Source organism: Tachysurus fulvidraco, chromosome 11 (genome assembly GCF_022655615.1).
Source record: "Tachysurus fulvidraco isolate hzauxx_2018 chromosome 11, HZAU_PFXX_2.0, whole genome shotgun sequence".
In the NCBI taxonomy this organism is placed as follows: domain Eukaryota; kingdom Metazoa; phylum Chordata; class Actinopteri; order Siluriformes; family Bagridae; genus Tachysurus; species Tachysurus fulvidraco.
Genome location: NC_062528.1, coordinates 20,474,458 through 20,498,439, shown reverse-complemented (window position 1 = coordinate 20,498,439; position 23,982 = coordinate 20,474,458). Strand labels below are relative to the sequence as shown.

General features: G+C 39.5%; 1 protein-coding gene across 1 annotated transcript in view; it reads left to right on the top strand.

The window, feature by feature from the left end:
- Positions 1-22,708, top strand: part of LOC113645278 (WSC domain-containing protein 1) — a 40,593-nt gene extending 17,885 nt beyond the window's left edge. Inside the window, exons 3-9 of the mRNA XM_027150798.2 lie at positions 60-174; positions 8,192-8,376; positions 16,800-16,921; positions 17,428-17,599; positions 18,512-18,676; positions 21,232-21,432; positions 22,049-22,708. Of these exons, the coding sequence (XP_027006599.1) occupies positions 60-174; positions 8,192-8,376; positions 16,800-16,921; positions 17,428-17,599; positions 18,512-18,676; positions 21,232-21,432; positions 22,049-22,401 (1,313 nt within the window). The 3' untranslated portion in view covers positions 22,402-22,708. The remainder of the gene's footprint in view (positions 1-59; positions 175-8,191; positions 8,377-16,799; positions 16,922-17,427; positions 17,600-18,511; positions 18,677-21,231; positions 21,433-22,048) is intronic.
- The last annotated feature ends 1,274 nt before the right edge of the window (positions 22,709-23,982 follow it).

The following is a 23,982-nucleotide window of genomic DNA, read 5'->3' as shown; positions in this document are numbered from 1 at the left end:
GATGAAACCCTAGAACCGCCCCTGGAACAAACATAAGTTTGTTTGTCTCTTTTATCAAGGAACCTACATTGGATGTTTTACGGACGATGCCAAGGACCGAACCCTGAAGGGCATGGTGTTCTACGACTTCCGCAAAATGACCAGCACTCTATGCCAAGACGCCTGCACAGAGAGGTACACAAAATTTCCACATAAACTTTAGAACTAAAATCTATATAAAAAAAAGCTCCATTTTGAAGGTAGTTACAGTACCTATTGTAGCATCCTGCAAAGGTAGCAGAATTTCATATATATACAGTATATATATTATAATAGCCTTGAGGTGCGTGTAAAGTGACTGCTTTTAAAAGCTGCTGTTGGTGCTTTCCACTTTCTAGAAAAATAAAGAAAACCAAGAAAAACAGAGATAACAATGTCAGCTAGCTAATCTTGTTAGTGATATGTTAGGAACATGGCAAAGCTAGCTAAGCTGTGAAACTGTACTGCGTTAGTTAAGCTAGTTAGTTAAGAACAAAAGAAAGAAACAGTATCAGTAATATAATTCATCTAATAAACCTTGGGATTTGAAACAGGGCCAGTTAAGGAGGCTGAGCTCTGGGGTTTGACAGCATATGTGTTGGGGGTATCTTTAAAGTTTGCAATGACAGAGGCAACACCTGCTTCATCTCATCAACCCAGAGTTAACCGATCACCAGAGAGACGAGGCGAGGAAGGGCTGCCCGTGTTAATTATCCTCCAATATGCCAGGGCTTACTTAACAACATGGATGACATTCGCAGTCACTTTGTGGGAAAATATATAGATGTAATTTTCACATTTATGACTCTCTAAACCGTCACGATGGCTCCGAAATGAAGCAATCAAGATGTGATATGAGAAGTCTAGACTCTCAGCTTTAATTTATTAAAAAATATTATACCACGATTTAGGAATTACAGCTTTTTTTTTTACACCGTCTATTCATCTCTACGTTCCCAAAAGTAATTGGACAAATTAGCATAATTTTGGATAGAAAGATTATCTTTAATACCTGGAAGCAAATCCTTTATAATCAGTCGATGACAGGCATAAATTCTGGTACCCGTGTTCTGAATCTGAGCAGAAAGTATCTCTCTATATACACTTCAGACTTCTATCAGAAGCCAGATCATCAATTAACAGCCGTGACCCAGATCCGCTGGCAGCCACATACGTCCACATGCCGGAACACTCAACACTGCCTCCACCATGTCGGACAGATGATGGGGAATGCTTTGGATCTTGAGCGCTTCTTTATGATTCTTCATACTCTTCCAAGATAATCATGGTTTCATCTGTTCAAAGAATTGTTCCAGAATTTTTTTTGTATTAAAGGTGGGGTCTCCGATTTTTGAAAGCCAATACTGACATATAAAATCACCAAAACAAACACACCCCTAACCCCAATGGGTCCCACCCCTGTATCGATAGCTCCGCCCACACATACATACGTAACCCAGGCGACTAACAGAAAGAAATGTGTCTTTATCATAGCTAAAGGGAAGAACAATACGATTGTAGATAAACAAACAAGCAAAAATGCCACACAAGCATAATGATGTAAAGGACAAAGGCATATATTAGTTCTGTGTAACAAAGCAAAACCAACGTTACTCACCTATCGAGAAGGAAAAAAGCGCCTCGGCGTCTTAAGTAAAGTCGGCCACATATTCACAGGTCGGAGTTTCCCGAGTCGATAACTCCTGAGCTAAACGCTGTTACTACACAAAACGCGGTTGTAGCTGCCTCTCTACATTACTACGATAGAAAAGAGGTGTTATTTGTGTAGTAACAGCGTTTAGCTCAGGAGTTATTGACTCGGGAAACTCCAACCTGTGAATATGTGGCCAACTTCCTGCACCTTCAGTTCTCTCCAGCGCTGGAAAGCTGATCCTATATTAACACGTCCTACTTCTTGCCTTATCGTAAGCCTTTCTTCTCTTTCTTTCTTTGTTTTTATCCTCCATGTCAATGTTAAAACCACTTTCTGCTAATGTCACACATGCGCACTGAACACTCTCTCCGCCCATATCGACAAGCCCCGCCCCTTTCTGCTCATTGGCTACACGTTTGTTTTGATTTTTGTTTTGATTTTTGTTTACTATTCGACCCGACTCAGTTTTCTGAAGCATTTCTCAAACATCGGAGATTCTGCCTTTAAAGTATATTCTGCCTAGTATCCCAGTGCTTTTCACCTTGAGGTAATCCCTGTTTATTTCCCTTCATGAAAGAATCTCTCGATTGTAGACTTTGACAAGGACACGCCCACGTCCTAGAGGTTTTTTCTTCACCAAGGAAAGAATTCTGCAACCATAAACTTCAGTAGTCTTCCGGCATCTTCCACACATTGTTGAAGTGTCTCAAGTCTCACGTTTCAGCGCTCTCACTGATGTTTTTTATTATTACTTTATGTGCATTGACACATCTTTGGACAGAATGATAAGACCTTCCAAATTCTGAACACTTAAAATCAACTTCATGCCTTTTATTTCGTTATCATCTTCACAAATAACAGGCCTCACCTGGCCATGACTCGGCTTCTCGTCAACTGTCCACTTTACGTTTGGGCCTGTGAATATGGAATATGGTATTTTTTTGGTTGAAGATCTTGAATTAAAGGTTCATTAATTATTGTTTTATTTCAAAGCCATTGGGTTACAGGGGTAAAATGAGCAAGATTTTGTTCTTTGTCCCAATTCTAATGCACCCAACTGTAGATAGATAGATAGACAGACATACAGACAGACAGACAGACAGACAGAGACAGACGGATAGATAGACAGACAGACGGATGGATGGATGGGTGGGTGGGCAGAGGGATAGATAGATAGATAGATAGATAGATAGATAGATAGATAGATAGATAGATAGATAGATAGATAGATAGATAGATAGATGGGCAGATAGATAGATGGGCAGATAGATAGATAGATAGATAGATAGATAGATAGATAGATAGATAGATAGATAGATAGATAGATAGATAGATAGATAGATAGATGGGCAGATAGATAGATGGGCTGATAGATAGATGGGCTGATAGATAGATAGATAGATAGATAGATAGATAGATAGATAGATAGATAGATAGATAGATAGATAGATAGATAGATAGATAGATAGATGGATGGATGGGCAGAGAGATAGATAGATAGATAGATAGATAGATAGATAGATAGATAGATAGATAGATAGATAGATAGATAGATAGATAGATAGATAGATAGATAGATAGACGGACAGACAAGCAAAAAACCTGATTTGTTCCTTGATCTGATTTTATTCTGCAGAAATTAATGCAAAATCAAGCAAAATCTTTAATATTCAGAGAGGAGCTTGTAAATTCTCAATATTACAGCAGATCTTTTGTCATGTCGTGTGACGTCATTACAACATATTCATTCAAAGCCTTCATAGAAATCTTTGGAAGTCATGACACACGTTCTTCACTGGTAGGTTTTGAAAGAAGAATCCAGTACTTGCGATTTTTCCATTTCATGTATTCAGCTATTCTAAAAAAGCACAAAAGCTCTGCAAGTACAGCATCAAGTCATTTTGGCCTCAACAGACACAAAAATAACACTGGATGAACCTGCGTGAACCTTTATAGAATATTGGGAGTTACAAATAATCCCACATCTGTATGAAGCTGTAGTCATTAAGCTAGATATTGTTAAGAAGTGACCTTGTGGACAATTATCTGGTGTACATATTTAATGCAAGGGGGAAAAAAACTCACAATTAATTACAACACAGCATTTCATGCATTATGTAGTTGTCAGTGATCGGTGTGAAGGGTTAGGATGGCGTTCAAAGGTTCTTTGGCTAAATGTCATTTTTGATGTGGACATGAGTTTTATGCAGACATAAGCAGTGTGTATAAAGCAGTTCGTGCACCTGAGTCAGTGTTGCAGCATTTTACAGTAGGAATCAATGAGCTCGAAGAAGTGGGGAAAAAACAGCCCTAACGACAGACCGTAAAGGCCGCTTCATCAAGTTCGCACAACTGAATTATTCAGACCGACCGCCTGGATACAAGTTCCCATCATTTATAAGCATGGACAGTCAAGTAGAAGGCCTTGCATCAGATTACAACTAAATAAATAAACAAAAGGATGTAATTTCCTGTGTTTGGATTGCTATTAGATATCCTGCTTCCCAATAGGGAAGAATCCCAAGAAGTATTATTGACAAGAGTTTTAAGACTTTTACACACCAACACACGCCAACAGATTCTGGAACCCGGACTATCAAACCCCTCTGTACTTGTTTCAGATCTCTTTCAAGATGTATTTCTTCTATTGTTGTTATAATAAGCTCTTCTCTTTTGGGAAGGGTTATGGAGCGTGACTACGGGTAAATTCAGCATGCAGTTCATCCCAAAGGTGTTCCGTGGGGTTAAGTCAGAACGCAGGACACTCGAGTTTTTTTCCTCAAACCGTGTCTTCATGGAGTTCAGGGGATTTGTGGACATGGGCATTATCATACTCGAACAGGGTCGGGGTGCAAATACTTTTGGTCATATCGTGTATTTTAGATGTAAATTGCGGTCTTTTGCAAGAAGTGTCCATATTTATCATCTTTAACAATGTGTATTGTTTACGTATTTATTTTTGGGGGTTCGATTCCCGCCTCCGCCTTGTGTGTGTGGAGTTTGCATGTTCTCCCCGTGCCTCGGGGGTTTCCTCCGGGTACTCCGGTTTCCTCCCCCGGTCCAAAGACATGCATGGTAGGTTGATTGGCATCTCTGGAAAATTGTCCGTAGTGTGTGAGTGTGTGAGTGAATGAGAGTGTGTGCCCTGTGATGGGTTGGCACTCCGTCCAGGGTGTATCCTGCCTCGATGCCCGATGACACCTGAGATAGGCACAGGCTCCCCGTGACCCGAGAAGTTCGGATAAGCGGTAGTAAATGAATGAATGAATGCATGATTTTTTTTTCATTCAAAAATCCAGGTGATCCCTTTGACTATCTCTTGTGTCTAAAACAAATGAATTATTTCAAACAAATGTTAGCAGAAACATTTTGAATGACTACTTAGTAATTAGAGTCACATCATCCAGAAGAGGATAGAGAAAGTTTAGGCTTTTGAGTTCATTTAGAGGTTTCTGTCAAGGTTTCTTCCTCACGTTGTCTCAAAAAAAAAAAAAAAAAAACTAAATTGAATGAATTTTGAGCTCAATATCATAATTTAGCTGGAAAAGGAATGAAACGAAAATGTCCCAATGACATCTATAAAACATGTAAGAAGTCTGTCAGTATTCAGTACCACTGTTTGAATCCTAATGCTTTTTTATAAGACGAGGTCGCTGTGAGAGATGATAGCTGTTTAGCGGCTTAAAAGAGCCGTCAGAAGAAAACAGGTGGGCGTGAGCTTGCTGTCTGGAGCTGAACTGTTAATTTGCAGAAACAGAGCCAGAAATGGATCACTTCAGGTTGCCATAGTAATGTATTGATGCCGAGGATCGACCTGAGGACAGATCAGTGAACGGATGCTCAGTCTAACGTCCACTGCTCATTTTAACAGCTCAGGACCCTGCAGATATTATTCAGAGATTTCAGTTACTAAACTTTATGATACACCGCTGTTACTGATGTGCGTCACAACCCTCATGATTGATGCGAACGGACGGCTTGTCGACGTGTGCAGAGGTTGCCAGGAGATTTCGTCCGGTCGTGTATTCGATGGCCAGGTGGCATCCTGCAGACAGCTGCCACTACAAAGAGGGTCTAGGCTGCACTCCATACCCAAGAGAGACAGCGAGACAGATGTTTAGTGCTGCAAGCTGGCCATTAACCAACTGTTAACCCTCTCTAGGCACTGTCTGGCTTACAGATAGGACTGGAGAGAGAAATAGAGGCTCCTGTGCTATAAAACAGCACCGCTAATAAGCCCTGGATAGCAGGCTTTTATTTATAACTAATATGTATTCAGACCTGCAAAGACTGAAAGAAGAATAATGCAATAGTCCAAGTGAATAAATACTACATCAATGAGTTAAAAACAAGTGGTTAGCACGTTCGACTCACGCCTACAGGATTGGGGGTTCGATTCCCGCCTCCGCCTTGTGTGTGTGGAGTTTGCATGTTCTCCCCGTGCCTCGGGGGTTTCCTCCGGGTACTCCGGTTTCCTCCCCCGGTCCAAAGACATGCATGGTAGGTTGATTGGCATCTCTGGAAAAATTGTCCGTAGTGTGTGTGTGTGTGAATGAGAGTGTGTGTGCCCTGTGATGGGTTGGCACTCCATCCAGGGTGTATCCTGCCTCGATGCCCGATGACGCCTGAGATAGACACAGGCTCCCCGTGACCCGAGAAGTCCTTACTCAAGGGCCCAACAGTTCCAGCTTGGCAGTGCTGTGGCTTTAACCCTGATCCTCTGATCAACATCAATGCCCTAATTTCATCACTCTCTATCAGTACAAAAACTGTTTTGGATTATTTTCTGTAGCATTCTTTATAAGCATATGTAGTATGCCAGAAAAGCCAGAAGTATGTGGACACCTGATTATGCCTACATGAGCTCGTCGAACATCTCATACTAAAGATAAGATGTTGGAGCATGGCTGGATTTTTTGTGTTTCATTCAGCTACAATTGCGTTAGTAAGATCAGACACTGATGTTGGGATGTTCAGCTGGGGTTGAGTTAGAACCAGGGCGCTCTGTAGAATGCTCGATTTCTTGCCAGCTTTAAACCGGGAAATTGCAATTCTGCAGCATACGTTTCTAACTGAGCATGTGTTTTATGGTCAGGGGTGCACATACTTTTGTTCATGCGGCGTAATTCTCCACTGTTTGCTGCTTCTGTGTCTTTCAAAATGGAAAAAGCAATCTGCGATGAGAGCTCGAAATCAGTGACAGGGCGGAGCTTCCACAGATTGGTGTACAGAACACATACACAGCTGTCAATCATTAGAGATTTAGATGTCCACACAAACACACACACATATACACACACATACAGACACACACACAGTATAGACAAACACAAAAAACACACATAGGAACACACGCTCACACACATACACATTCATACAGACACATGCACACAAACGGACACACACAAACACATACACACATATATACACAATTACACACATACACACACTTGCACACAAACAGACGCACACACATACAGACACACAAAAACACACACATACACACACAAACACATACACATATACACACATACAGACACACAAACACACACATGCACACACAAACACATACACATATACACACATACAGACACAAAAACACACACATGCACACACAAACACATATACACACATACAGACACAAAAACACACACATGCACACACAAACACATATACACACATACAGACACACAAACACACACATACACACACTTGCACACAAACACACGCACACACATACAGACACACAAAAACACACATGCACACACACACAAACATATACACACATACAGACACACAAACACATGCACATACACACACTTGCACACAAATACACGCACACACATACAGAAACACAAAAACACACACATGCACACACAAACACATACACATATACACACATACAGACACACACACATACACACACTTGCACACAAATACACGCACACATACAGAAACACAAAAACACACACATGCACACACACAAACAAGTAAACAATCTAAAGGACTTGTTTGAAAAAATAAATCTAAAGGACTTTTTTGTCAAAAAATAGAACCTTGGAAAGCGCTCAGGTATAATCTGAACATTATTATTATTATTATTATTATTATTATTATTATTATTATTATTATGTTGTTGTTGTTATTATTATTATTTTTAGTATTAATATTGCTAAAAAGCTTTTACTCTTAATCTATGGGTGCAATTTAGAGTCTCTCCATGAAATACTTTATAAATAATTAATCTATTACAATGAAATCAATCATTATAATTTATGTTATATCCTATGTTAGATATTGCTAGTCATTGTAGTGTTGTTACTACAGCTACTCTATGTGAATATGTATTTTAAAGCGTGATGCTGTGTGATGCTAAGCAGCTAATCTGTAGCATCGTCCCTCCTCCATGTCTGGACCGATTAACTACACACAAGATCAAAGGAAAGGAAAAAGCATTGAGAAAAAAGCGCTTCTCTTTTAAAGGGCCGAATCTCATTTGTCTGCTGTTCATTTACACAGTGGGTACCAGTACGCCGGGCTGGAGTACGGGTCCGAGTGTTACTGTGGCAACCGCATCTCCGGTGCTCGGATGAAGGAGGAAGAGTGTAATCTGGACTGTAAAGGAGAGAAGGGGGCGGTGTGTGGGGGCGTGGCCCGGCTCTCTGTCTACAAAGTGGAGGAGGTTCTTCCCGGGCAGAGGAGATGTGAGTATTAGGCTTGATCTTATCTTCTGATGGTTATTACTGCACTACTCTGATAAAATCTTTTTTTTTTTTTTTTAAATTAAAAAAATAAAATCAGGCCTGTTCTTCATGTATGCATTAGAGGCTACATTTAACGTCTGATTTAAAACTTCAAACCTTTAAACATTATCTAATCAATACATCATCACACACAGTGCTTAAGATGTTGGACTATTGATCAGAAGGTTGTGAGTTTAAATCCTAGGGCCACCAAGCTGCCGCTGCCCCTGTTGGGCCCTTGAGGAAGGCTCTTAACCATCAAGTGCTCTCAGATTTATCTCTCAGATTATTAATTGTTTAAGTTTTCTTGAGTAGATGTTTTTTTCCCTTTAATTTCATGCCATTTCATATATTCCTAGACCATTATTTTATTGTACGAGTATAAATAGTGCGTATATTCTGGTACGTGTTACGTTTAAACAAACAAACAAACAAACAAACAAACAAATAAATAAATAAACAAATAAGCCACTTTGTATTAAATCTCATTGTGTAATTTAAATAGCAGCGATTATTATTCAGTTAAATAGCATAATAAAAAATATTTAATATAATAAAATAATATAATTTTCGGGGGCACAGTGGCTTAGTGGGGTTCGATTCCTGCCTCCGCCTTGTATGTGTGGAGTGTGCATGTTCTCCCCGTGCCTCGGGGGTTTCCTCCGGGTACTCCGGTTTCCTCCCCCGGTACAAAGACATGCATGGTAGGTTGATTGGCATCTCTGGAAAATTGTCTGTAGTGTGTGTGAGTGTGAGTGAATGAGAGTGTGTGTGTGCCCTGCGATGGGTTGGCACTCCGTCCAGGGTGTATCCTGCATCGATGCCCGATGACGCCTGAGATAGGCACAGGCTCCCCGTGACCCGAGAAGTTCGGATAAGCGGTAGTGAATGAATGAATGAATGAATGAATGAATATAATGTTCTGCCTTTTTTTTATTATATTCTTCTCACACGAACGAGAAGCAGTAGCCTATGCTAGGGAATTTTAATGGAAATAAATAAATGCAAGAATAAAATACTTATTTCTGATTGGCAGGAAGGTCTGCATTTATTTTTTAAATCAGTATAAATAAAAGATTAAGCTTGGACCGGTTACCATGAGAGAACTAAAGGGCTAAAAAGCGAGCTGCAGGGATGAGGGTTTTTTTTTTTTTTTTTTCTGGAAATGATCATCAGCCTGATTCCTTCAACAACAATAAAGGATTTATTCCACTGGCTTTTGGATGGTTCCAGAAAATAAGGTTTTTGATGCTCACTAAAAAGTCGAAGCCTAGATACAATCAGCAGAAATAAGAAGCTGAAGTTATAAAGACTAGAAACGAAGCTGCACCACACACACAGTCACATGACTTCAACGTGACCGTCGCTAAGCTTCAGCTCTTTCAGTCTTTATTTAAAAATCATGATGTTCCCTCATCAGGATCCACGGAGCTCTTTCTGTGGATGAATGTGATGGAGGTGGAAGTGTGGAACAGTGTGTTATTAGTTTTAACACAACCAGGATGCTGTAGGAGATGAGTTTCCTGTTCAGCGTCACGTGGAGCAAGAATCTGATTCGTGTCCAGGTGCAGCACTCTGTTATTATGAAGCGTTATAAAGAGTTTTAAAGCTTTCAAATGGAAATTGGTTTCTTTGTAGGACGTCCAGACAGGGGGAGATTAGAGAGGGTAAAAAATGTCCTCTTCATTTTAAAATATATTAATGTATTAGTCATTTTGCTAAAACACTACACATACACTTACACACACACACACACACACACACACACACACACACACACACACACACACACACATACACACATACACACACACACACTCACACACAAACTCATACACACACATATACACACACACACCCCACGCACACACATACACACACACACGCGCGCGCGCGCGCATACACACACACACACGCTCACACACACAAACACACATACACACACACACACACCACACACACACAAACTCATACACACACACTCACACAAATACACACACAAACTCTCTCCATCTCACACACACACACACACACACACATAAACCTAGAGTGTAACACAATACCATTTCATGTGTATATATCTGCTTACTGCTTTAAATAGCTGTATTTATATTCAGAATTTAAGCTGAAGTGGGCGTGGCCTAAAATAGAAGGTCTTATTATTATTATTATTATTATTATTATTATTATTATTATTATTATTATTATTATTATTATTATATGTGAATCTGAAGACATCTGAACAGGAGACAGATATTTTCATCATCACAATGCTGTTCGTGCTGCGTCACACTGCAGCGTCTCACACACACTGAGGAATGCTTTGTCCATCCTCTTTCACATACATGAGCTCACAGATGCATGTGATTGGCTAGCATGACTGTGATTGACATTGGGGAGAATGACAGTGTGTCTTCAGTTCCAACCAGAGATTTGTTGGATTATGGAGCTGCTGATGAACGCTTGTATGGTTAGTATTTTTTGGTTGCACCTCCCTGTGATATTTCTAATGAATTTTCTCACTTCTGTTTCCTAAATTATCAATCAGTATCATTTTAAACACCATAACCGAAACTACGCACTTACTGAGGAGTGTTTATATTTACATTTACATTTACGGCATTTAGCAGACACCCTTATCCAGAGGGACTTACAACTGAGGGTTAAGGGCCTTGCTCAGGGGCCCAGCAGTGGCAGTTTGGTGGACCTGGGGTTCGAACCCATGACCTTCCGATCAGTAGCCCAACACCTTACATTAACCATCATGTTTATATTAACCATCATGTTTACATTATCCATCATGTTTATATTAACCATCATGTTTATATTATCCATCATGTTTACATTAACCATCATGTTTATATTAACCATCATGTTTACATTATCCATCATGTTTATATTAACCATCATGTTTATATTAACCATCATGTTTATATTATCCATCATGTTTATATTAACCATCATGTTTATATTAACCATCATGTTTATATTAACCATCATGTTTATATTAACCATCATGTTTATATTAACCATCATGGTGTTTGTTATCCAGAAGCTTCATATCTCACCTCATCTTTTATCTCTGACCTTTCCACAAGCTGAGTCTTGTACTCGGTTCTGTGTTTGTATTCATTTAATACACATTATCTGTTTATTCTGGATAGCAGATTTGTGATTGGCACACACACACACACACACACACACACACACACACACACACACACACACACACACACACACACACACACACACACACACACACACACACACTGCTGTTATCCAGCCTAATAGAGGTTATCCAGAAGGTGAACTAGATTCTGGCTTCAGTTCTGTGAACAGCCATATGTCTGAGTTTTGCTTCTCAGAACCTGGCAAAGTGTAACTGGAGCCAAACCAACACAACACCACATTACACAACACCACACAACACAACAACACATTACACAACACCACACAACACAACACATTACACACCACCACACAACACAACAACACATTACACAACACCACACATTACACAACACAACACCACACAACACATTACACACCACACAACACAACACAACACAACAACACAACACATTACACAACACCACACCACACAACAACACATTACACAACACCACACAACACAACAAACAACAACACACACACCACACAAACAACACATACACAACAACACAACACAACAACACAAAACACAACACAAAACACATACAAAACCAAAACAAAAAACAACACAACACAACAACACATTACACAACACCACACAACACAACACATTACACAACACCACACAACACAACATTACACAACACCACACAACACAACATTACACAACACCACACAACACACAACAAACATACAAACAAACACAAACAAAAAACAACAACAAAAACAAAAAAATACACAACAAAAAAACAAACACAAAAAACACAAAAACACAACAAAAAAAAAAAACCAACAAAAAACACAACCCAACACAAACAACAAAACAAAAACAAAAACAAAAACACCACAACACAAAACAAAAACATACACAAACACAACACAACACAAACAACAACAACACAACACAACAAAAACAACACAACACACAACACAAAAAACAACACAACACACACACAAACAACACAACAACACAAACACAAACAACACAACAACACATTACACAACACCACACAACACAACAACACAACACAACACAACAAAACAACAAAACAAAACCACACCACAACACAACAAACAACAACACAAAACACAAAAAAAAACAATACAAACAAAAACAAACAAAACAACAAGACACAACAAAAACAACAAAACAAAAACAACACAAAACACAAAACAACAAAACACAAAACATTAACACAACAAAACAAAACAAAAATAAAACACAAAACCACACAACATCACAATACAACAACACAACACAACAATACAACACAACACAACAATACAACACAACAACACAACACAACAATACAACAACACAACACCACACAACAACAACACAACACAACAATACAACACAACACAACAATACAACACAACAACACAACACAACAATACAACAACACAACACAACACCACACAACACATTACACACCACACAACACAACACAACAACACAACACATTACACAACACAACAAAACAACAGAACACACCACACAACAAAACAACACATTACACAACACATTACACACCACAACAACACAACAACCCAACACCACATTACACACCACACCGCACAACACACAACACCGCACACCACAACACAAAACACCACAATACAACAACACAACACGCAACAACACAACCCACCACAACATGACACAATGCACCACGACAACAAAACACACAACAACACCACACACCACACCACAACACAACAACACACCACAACACAATAACACAACAAAACACCACAACACCACACCACAAAAAATACCACACCAAAACAACACAACACACCACAACAACACAATAACACAGCACAACACCACAACACAACACAACACCACACCACAACAACACAACACAACACCACACCACAACAACACAACACAAAAAACTACAACACAACATAACAAAAAAACACAACACAATATAGAACCACAACAACACAACACACCACAACAGCTGCAGCCTCTGACAATGAGACACACACACACACACACACACACACACACACACACACACACACACCTCATGAATTTAATTTTATGTGTCTTAGGTTGACATTTTATTATTCTGAATGACAAATAAACAAAAATATCTTACACAAAGCATATTTGTCACATCTTATAGATAAACGCTTATGTTTTACACGCAGACCCTCGAACCCACAGATACAAATTCAGCTCAATCTTGTCTGTTAATGACGTTTGTGCTTGAAAGACTTATAGCTCAATAACTCCTGCTCACGGTCGCACTTTCTAGTCATCACTCCACCGTCTCTTAACTAAACCCACACAGCTTGGAGTTTTCAGCGTGATGTGTGGTTTCACTCTTACGGCCCACAGAGGTCCAAACATCTCCAGTCCTTCTGAGGCTTCAATTATTTGGTCCTGAAAAAAACAAGGCCTGAGTTTGGTTAATTCCACAGAGGTGCTGATGAGTATTGTGTGTCATGGCATGTCTCACAGGCAAGCTGACACATGCTAGTTAATGAATCTAAGATTGCTGTAATTGTTTAGGAGACAATTACTCTGAGACAAAATGATCTCTGGGACGGCTGATACGACTCCATGCGTCTGATGGACGTGTCACAAGCCTGTGTTCACAAATCAATGGTCTTGTTTTGTTAAAGTGGGAGTAGAACAAGCTGACTGACTCGACATCGCTCTGATTGTGTGTGTGTGTGTGAGTGTGTGTGATTGTGAGTGTGTATGTGAGTGTGATTGTGTGTGTGTGAGTGTGTGTGTGTGAGTGTGTGTGTGTGAGTGCGTGTGTGTGCGAGCGTGTGCGTGAGTGTGAGTGCGTGTGTGAGTGCGTGTGTGAGTGTGTGTGTGAGTGTGTGTGAGTGCGTGAGTGTGAGTGTGTGTGTGTGTGTATGTGTGTGTGTGTGAGAGTGTATGTGAGTGTGTGTGAGTGCGTGAGTGTGTGTGTGTGTGTGTGTGTGTGTGTGTGTGTGTGTGTGTGTGTGTGTATGTGTGTGTGTGTGTGAGAGTGTATGTGAGTGTGTGTGAGTGCGTGAGTGTGAGTGTGTGTGTGTGTGTGTGTGTGTGTGTGAGAGTGTATCTGAGTGTGTGTGAGTGCGTGAGTGTGAGTGTGTGTGTGTGTGTGTGTGTGTGTGTGTGTGAGTGCGTGAGTGTGTGTGTGTGTGTGTGTGAGTGTGTGAGTGTGAGTGTGTGTGTGTGAGCCAACATTTTATATTTTAATTAGTTCTTTTCATCATTTTTTGTTAGCAAATGAAAATGAAACTGTGCTCCAGGTATTTCAGTGCAACTTTTCTGTAATATCTCATATTGCCTTGAGACAAATCAATTTAGATTTATTTTGCTTTTGATTTCATGGAAGTTTATTTGTACACTTTTATCTTACTCTACATACACGGATTTGGAAGCGTCTTATAAGGTCTTTAGAGCGACGTTAATGCTCGAGAATCTATTCGAATGATCTACGAACCTTACCAACCTTCACCTATACTCTAAAAAAAGCATAAAAGCATCTATGAATATTCATAAAAATGCAAATCAGAACCACCCCCATATTCACCAGCTGCTCTACAATGTTAGTCAGCTAGATAAAATGCCGTTACATAAAAACCTCACAAAGCGAGCGAAAGAATAGTTTACCCGTGAAGCTCAGGAACTACGGATGAATGGATGAGTGTGAGATTTTGAAAGTCACTTATCCTCTATTCAACATCAGAACAGATAAAAACCTCTGAAAACTCTCCATGAGCTAAGCTAATATCTCCATCCCTGTAGCTAGTCTCTAGTCTGAGCAACATTGTTCAGTTCAATCTGGATAATTAAACATTCTAAACGTTTCAGATTTCTTCAAATGTCCCAGCGGAATAATTTGATTACTAAATTCAAATTTAACTAGATTTGTAAAGTTCATCGCACAAACTTTGATGTTGGCTTTGACGGTGCAAGTATTCGCGAAGGCCGGTGCTTTTTGGATGCGAGTGGACATGAGGGTCAGTGTTACTTTTGGAAGCAAGTAAAGACAGAAAGCTAGGGTGCCAAAACATTTGGAAATAAGTGGAGACGAGCATGTGACGTCATCCGAATACTCTTGAAGAAGTTCCTCTCATTGGGCTGAGTGTTTTTTGATATGTCACATGTGCATGTTGTGCTAATTGTTTTTTTTTCATGTCACGTCACGTGGCATAACGTGACATCATCAGAATACCTGTGAGGAAGTTCCCCTCAATGTTCTGAGTGTTTTGATATGTCACATGTCCATGTTGTAAAAAGTTTTTTGATTTTGCATATTTTGTGGGCGGGGCTGCGGGACAACCGAAAGGCCAGACGGTACACCAATATAAACCTTTGTTCAGAGTATCACCCTAAAGGAGCTGGCCGAGTTTGGTGTAGAGAGTTTTAAAGCTTGCCGAGTTATAAACCTCCAAAATTTATAATGGAAGTCTATGGGAAAAAAGGCCTATTTGAGACCTGGTACCAGAAGTACCGGTACTCAGATCGCTTAGAAAAGTCATAGCAACAAACTTTAGATCGGCGTCTACAACATATCCGAATTTGCTGCATGTGGCTCGAAAGCCCTAGGAGGAGTTACTCTTGATAACTTTTTGTCTAAGCTTAAAACGGAAAGCAGAATGTTGGCTTCTACAAAGCAGATTTAATTACATTTTATTTGTAAAGCATTTTTAATTTTAACAATGGAAATTGTCTCAAAGTATCTTTACAGATCATAAGAAATATAGTTTAAAAAAAAAGGTTTATTCTTATACAAAGATGAATATTAGACAAACGTTCAAGATTAATACTAGATTTATATTTAAACGTGTTTCTATTTATCCTCAATGAACAAGTCTGAGGAGACTGAGGAGACCTTGAGAGGAACCAGACTCAAAAGTGAACCTCATCCTCATATGGGTGTCACTGGAGGGTGTGATTATAAACTGTCATAAACACCAGCGAGTGTTATTATGAATAATGTCCTTTCTACAGTCAGCTACAGTCTGATAATTGTGTATTGATGAGGAGATTGTTGTCCTTAAAGACCACATGGAGTTGGCATCTTCTCATCGAAAGTCCGAAAACTTCATGAAGCAGAATCCAGCTTCAGCTGGCACGATCTCAAGATGCCTCGGGATGGGTAGAATAAGAAAAGCAAGTGGAAAGGAATTAGCATATTTGCTGTTCATAATAACAGGCTTGATGTTCCTGTGTCAATGTTTTTTTCTTTCAGACAGGAATGTACGCTATCGTGGCTGCTTCAGAAGACCCGACAACACGAGTGCGGCGTCACTGATCCGCACGTTTGAGCCGAACCTCACGTCCCAGACGTGTGTTGAGGCCTGCATGGACAAGGTGTTGCCTTCCTGCTGTCTTCCATCCCCCTTTCCATTCCCATTGATTCTTTATTTCTAGAAGATTAGCATTGATTACTCTTTCTCCCGGCGTCTGTCTTCAAACTCAAGCGCGGTTAGATGTCTGTTTCAGTCCTTTTGAAAACAATCTGCTTGTTTAAACATTCATGTGGCCCTTAAGACAATCAATTAATGCTCTAATCAATTGTGCATGCTCCTTGCTGAGTGGTGTTATTCTGGAGTAATTGGAGAACCCGCGGTTAGACGCTAATGCTTTGCTACGCTTTGCCCACAGGGTCAATTGATTGTCAACTGAGAAACTAATTTTGGTGGTTGAAAGCACTATTTGCTAAAAGCATCTAAAAATAAACTCAACGCCGTGCAGAGATAAAGAGAAAAGGCAAAGATCTCAGCGACGTGTTTATGTCTCACTTGTGAAATACTGGTTTTGGTATTTTTTAGCCAACATACAAAACTCTATCTTTCGCTTGATCATTCTCTCATTAGGAGTTTCCTTTAGCCATGCTGAGCACCGCCGAGTGTTTCTGTGGCTACGCTACTCCATCGTTCTCCCTCCACGATCCGGTGATGGAGGAACGCTGCGCTCAGATCAACAGCAGCCTGACGACTGAAAGTCCACAGCCGTACTTCCTGCAGGTCTATCAGACGCCCGTGCAGGGTAAGCGTCGTGCAATCGAACACAAATACGTGTCGACTGACTCTTACAGACTGACAGAGAATATTGTACAGCCCGGTGCGAACGTTTGTCCCCCCATTCACCTTTTTAACATACAGAAACCATGGTGACCATGGTGACTTTTTTTTATCCATTTATTGTTGCTATTAAACTTACTAGGGATTAATATATTCATAGAAATGTTTCAAAACAAATGTTTGTATCTTCAGAGTAAATGTTAATATCAAACCCATTTCTGCTCTCTGAGAGGCTCGAGTTCTTGTACATCTAAAAAGCAGCTCAGATTATCTTAAGATTCTCAACACAGGGAAAAAACACACGTCTAAACCACACTGAAAGAACAACAGAGTCCCATTTTAGATTAGACTCATTTTAGATCAGAAAGCAGGTAGGGGTCACGGGGAGCCTGTGCCTATCTCAGGCGTCATCGGGCATCAAGGCAGGATACACCCTGGACGGAGTGCCGACCCATCGCAGGGCACACACACACTCTCATTCACTCAAACACAACGGACAATTTTCCAGAGATGCCAATCAACCTACCATGCATGTCTTTGTACCGGGGAGGAAACCGGAGTACCCGGAGGAAACCCCCGAGGCACGGGGAGAACATGCAAACTCCACACACAAGGCAGAGGCGGGAATCGAACCCCCAACCTCGGAGGTGTGAGGCGAACATGCTAACCACTAAGCCACCGAATTCTTTGCTTTGCAGTAATATCCATAGTTAAAGGAGCTCTATATAAAATTAATACAATTGAATATTACCATGTTCTCATACTGAACCATCAAAAATTCAGAAATGTTTATGCCATCTTTATGCCCCTTCTCCAGCAACATGTATGAGTTTAATTTTTTCGTTTAATGAGAAATAACACAGCGTTCTTCACACAGACTCCAGATGTACGGAGAGAAGATTCCTGCTGGAGAAATCGAGCTGGTTGGTCGCTCTGTCCAGTTTTCCAGGAGCAGGTAACACCTGGGTGAGACACCTGATTGAGCTCGCTACTGGATATTACACAGGCAGCTACTACTTCGATGGCACACTTTATAACAGAGGTAAAAAAACACCTGAGGGAAAAGATTCCTGATTTCTATTTGTACTTATTTTATATGCTGGTAATATGTATATATGTGGAAAAATCTATCAAACTACTGTACATGCTTTTTCACTTCAGTCCTCATATTAAATGTATTCTAAATAACAATATTAAGCTTCTACTGAGTTCCCATTCTTGTACTTATACTTATATCTTGTACTTGAGGGTAGCCTAGTGGTTAATGTCCACCAGGTTGCCACTGCTGGGCCCCTGAGCATGGCCCTAGACCCTCAATTGCTCAGTTGAATAAAAAATAAATAAGTAGTAAGTCGCTCTGGATAAGGGCGTCTGCTAAGTGCTGTAAATGTACTAAACTCAGTTTCTCTAATGTATAACATTAACATATAACGATAATCTAACATTACGAAATCTTGTAAGGTTCGAATCTCGTGCTACTGACTGGAACGACAACTACACTACTAAATGAATACAATAACAATGTCCAGGAGAATAATGCAGATGTAATGAGGTTGTGGCAAAAAAACTCCAGCTGGGATCAATACTCGGGTCTGCTTCGATTGAAATAAATTTAATTTGTTATTTTTTCCTCTGTGTATTCGAGGCCATTTAGGAAGCAGGAACGTTAACCATACGACGACTTGGCTTGGAGATTTGAAATATGATTTCCTACATTAAAACAATATATAAGAATAAAAAAGAATAAAGGAGAAAATATATAAAACAAAACATGATTTGGTTGTTTACACTAAACCGAATTTCTGATGACTAGAACGTACGATGTACTGTAGCGCGAACGTGATCGAGTCACGTTGTATTGACGCGAACCAGTTACAGTGTGAAATCTCTCCAGATGTTAGTGCTGATGTGAACTACAGAATAACTCCAGTGTTACATTCAGGAGATTAAACGATGTCTGCGAGAACAGTGAAGTGGTGATGAGTCTGTTACTAAACCCCAGCGTTGGGGGTTTAATTCTCAGCTCAGGGGTTGAACTCAGAGATTTATTTTATTTTTGAATTTGAAAATATGTCATCAAACTGTGTTAGCGATTCTTATTTCCGTCTCGTGGGTTAGACTGAGGGTTTTTTTTGTCAATGGTTTCACACCGTCACATCACCAAAGAAGTTTTTTTAAAGCTGTTAATTGTATACTAGTCAGGTTTTTAGGTGTGCCAAACGTCCAGGTGATGGTCAGGTTTATCCTTTATTATCACTTTCACTTTCTTAATGAGATCGGGATGAATAATTATGACCACTGGTACCAAAAGAAGTCTGATTTTTTTACTAATGCACACTGTATTTATGGCAGTGGTACTGTAGCTTAGGGGTTATGGTTGGTTAAGGTGTTAGACTACTGACCAGAAGGTTTGTGAGCTTGAATTAAAGGTCCACCAAGCTACCACTGTTGGGCCCCTGAGCAAGTCCCTTAACTCTCAATTGCTTAGTATACAAATGAGATAATCTGATGAGTCTTGTAACTCGTCTTATAATTAAATGAACAAAAATGCAAAAATAAATAAATAAATAAATAAATAAATAAATAGATCTCAGTGGTGTGAAGCTTTCTCAGTTACTGGGAATGTGTATAGTAATGCTAAAGATTATATAGGACAAGGCTAAATCAATGTGGTAGCTCAGTAGCTAAGGTGTTGGGCTACTGGTGTTGGGCTACTGATCGGAAGGTCATGGGTTCGAACCCCGGGTCCACCAAGCTGCCACTGCTGGGCCCCTGAGCAAGGCCCTTAACACTCAGTTGTAAGTCAGTCTGGATAAGGGTGTCTGCTAAATGCCGTGAATGTAAACATGATTATATATGAAGCAACTTTAAAATATATCATGTATCATATTATGGTTTTGTTTTTTTTTAAATTTTGTTCACTGGTCCAAATCTGGTCAATCGTTTATGCAGCTCTACGGCTCTGTCCTTTGGCACAGTTTAGCAGCTAACATCTACAAAAATGCTCCTAGCCAAAACACACAACAAGTCAAGTTGATTCAGAGTTGAATATTTTTCTCACTGCAAATTTAAACCGGAAAAACAGTACTTACCTCATTGTGATCGCAGTCTTAAACTCTCAAGAGCAGAAATCAGATCCGGGTTTGATCATCCTCACCATTGTAGCAGGACAAATGTTCACAGAATTTACTCGATATACTGTCGGAGTTATTATAAATGATCCAAGATTAATAACTGAGGCTTTCTTGAATCATATATGTGACATGTAATATTTAAGATTTACGGAATTCATGCATTGATTTAAAATGTGACAGAAATTGAAAAAATAAATGATGAAATAAAAGTCATTTAAGAATTTTTAGTAGTTGTAAGAACTTGAGTGAAGCAATGAAATATATCTGAAGGATTTATCCACAGCTGAAAGTCAGACATTTGCTCATATCCATCTCTGAGCTGATATCATTAGTCTGGAGTGTGAAGGAGAAGCTCAATTACTCAGTTTACTGGAAACTGCGTGTGTTTGGATTGGGACGTGGCTCTGAGATCTCGCCCATGTCTTTCTGGCATCACATCTCAAACCTCCCTCCTTCTGTTCAGGCTTCAAGGGTGAGAAGGATTACTGGAAAAGTGGACGCACCATCTGCGTGAAGACGCACGAGAGCGGCAAGCGTGACATAGAGATGTACGACTCGGCCATCTTGCTGATCAGAAACCCGTACCGCTCTCTCATGGCCGAGTTTAACCGCAAATGTGCAGGGCATCTCGGCTATGCCTCGGACCAGCACTGGAAGAGCAAGGGTACTGTCATCACACCAAGTATTTTTTTACTGTCTCACTTGCAAAAAAAAAAATTATAATAGGATTTAAGGTTTGATTCTGATTAATTGATAAAGTTGCTGATTCATTTTCTATTGCAGCAGTAGCTTAATTTAGAACATCACCGTTTCTATAGTAACAGGTATCACTTTTCTGTAAGGAGAGGTTTATTTAGTAGTTATGATAGGAGTATTTTTTTTATTTTTTTTACCTCAGATGAATAAAAGCTAAAACTTTTATGGACATTTTAAACTTAAATTGCAACTATAAATGGATAAAATTGACAACCAATCTTATATTTATTAGAAGAGGAACAAAACCATTACAAAGTGGTACTGCTGGAAAATAATCTTTGGCATAACTCCATCATTGATTATTTTCCAATAACGGCGTAGCCGTCCCAAGCTAAGTGGTTGTTTTGTTTGATCGTTTAATGTCTTACTCATTGTACTGGATCGATGTCGTTATTTCAGTAATGCAAAAGGCAGAGAGCTATTTGGATCAGTTAAATTTAATTAAGGACAATTGAAACACAATGATTAAATGTTTTTTTTCTATCTATCTATCTGTCTGTCTGTCTGTCTGTGTTTGTGTGCAGAATGGCCTGAGTTTGTGGGCAGTTACGCATCCTGGTGGGCATCTCATGTTCTGGACTGGCTCCGATTTGGCCGGAAGCTGCTGGTGCTTCATTATGAAGATCTGCAGGAGTCATTGGTGCCCAAGCTACGCTCAGTGATTTCTTTCCTCAACATCAGCACTAGCGAGGAACGCCTGCTCTGCGCCGAAACCAACAAGGACGGCCATTTCAAGCGCTCCGGTGTTCGCCGGCCCACCTTCGACCCTTTCACCCCGGACATGAGGCAGCTGATAGACAGTTATATTAAGGTGGTGGATCAGGCGCTCAGAGACAGCAACCACAGCAGCCTGCCTCAGGAGTACATGCCGAGATGATGAGGGTTTTAACTGTCTTTAGTTTTCCTTCCAAATTTCTATTTAAGGGCTTTATTCCAGAGAAATGTTGCTTCTGTTCTTGGAGCTTCGTCAAGATTTGACATTTCTGTTCCAGTTTAAAGCTTTGGCACTCAGCAGAACTCCATTATGCTAAATGTTCCGGTGAAGATTCATTAAAGTTTCAATCCCATGAGATCCTGGTTAACGTTACATGAGAAAAACTTTGAATATTTGACCAAGTGGAAACTGATGTCTATAATGTGTATATTTTCTAAAATTGGATTTAATAAACTTTGCTTAGTCTCCAGAGTGTTTTCAGTTGTATTATACTAGAAATGTCAATTTTCAACAATGTGACAGTGAAAAAAAAACTACACTTGCTACTACTGGTTCTGTAACCGAATTAGTATGTTCTTTGAAACAAATTTGGTGGTGCATTATAAACTAATACACATACAGAAAAACTAAAGTTATGGGAGTTTCATACTAAACTAAAGGGAGTGTGAGAGAGAGAGAGTGAGAGAGAGAGAGAGATGATATAGCTGTGATCAGCTCACTCAGGTGTTTGACCAGCATGTGAGGAGAGATCTTAACTTCAATTCAATTTATTTGTTTAGCATTTTGAACAATTGACATTGTCTCAAAGCAGCTTTAAATAAGTACAGAAACAAAAAAATTGTAAAGTTTTTAAAGGTTTTTTAATTAATTAAGTAATTGTAAAGTTATTATTTATCTCTAACATCTATCCATAATCATCAAATCTGAGGTGAAGGTGAAGAGAAAAAACTTCCTGAGATGATATGAGGAAGAAACCTTGAAGTGTAAAACCTATTTAAGTGAAAATCAGTTAAACTACATCAGTTTATATTCGAGTGAGAGAGAGAGAAAGAGAGAGAGAGAGAGAGAGAGAGAGAGAGAGAGAGAGAGATACTTTAAGGAATACGGCATGACGAGAACAAGCAACAAATCCAAATGACTGACTTGATGATTCCACCGACTAATTCCTCTTATGACACGGGGAGGACCTGCAATTACCTCCCACTTGCATTAATATATAAGATATATAATATACAGTATATATAAAAAAAACTAATTAACCTTAACTGTAGTTTAATCTGTAGCTAGAACAGTTAGCCTCTCTTGCTAATTTACCAGTAGCTAATATGACACATACTACAGAACATAAGAATCAGACTAGTAATGTTCACACTGATTGTTATTTAATTTGTGTTTAACTAATTATACATAGATTTGCAGGTATTCAGTACGATGCTGCCTTGTGTGAGTGTATGTATGTAGCTAGTACAAGCTAACAAGCTAATATGAAGCCTGGAGAACACTGAAACAGAAAACACTCCTCAATGATTTTTGTGGTACTGTATTTCATTTGTGTCTCACTAGAAATGTAAATAGATATAAAGGTGAATGGTGCTGCCTTTTGTGATTGTATGTATGTATGTAGTACAGCTAGCTTGAGCTGCTACCAAAGCTAACATGAAGCTAATGCGATGCCTGGAATATTGGAACTCTAGCAAAAAAAACTAGCTATTTTCACACTGGTCATTTAGTTATATTAATTTG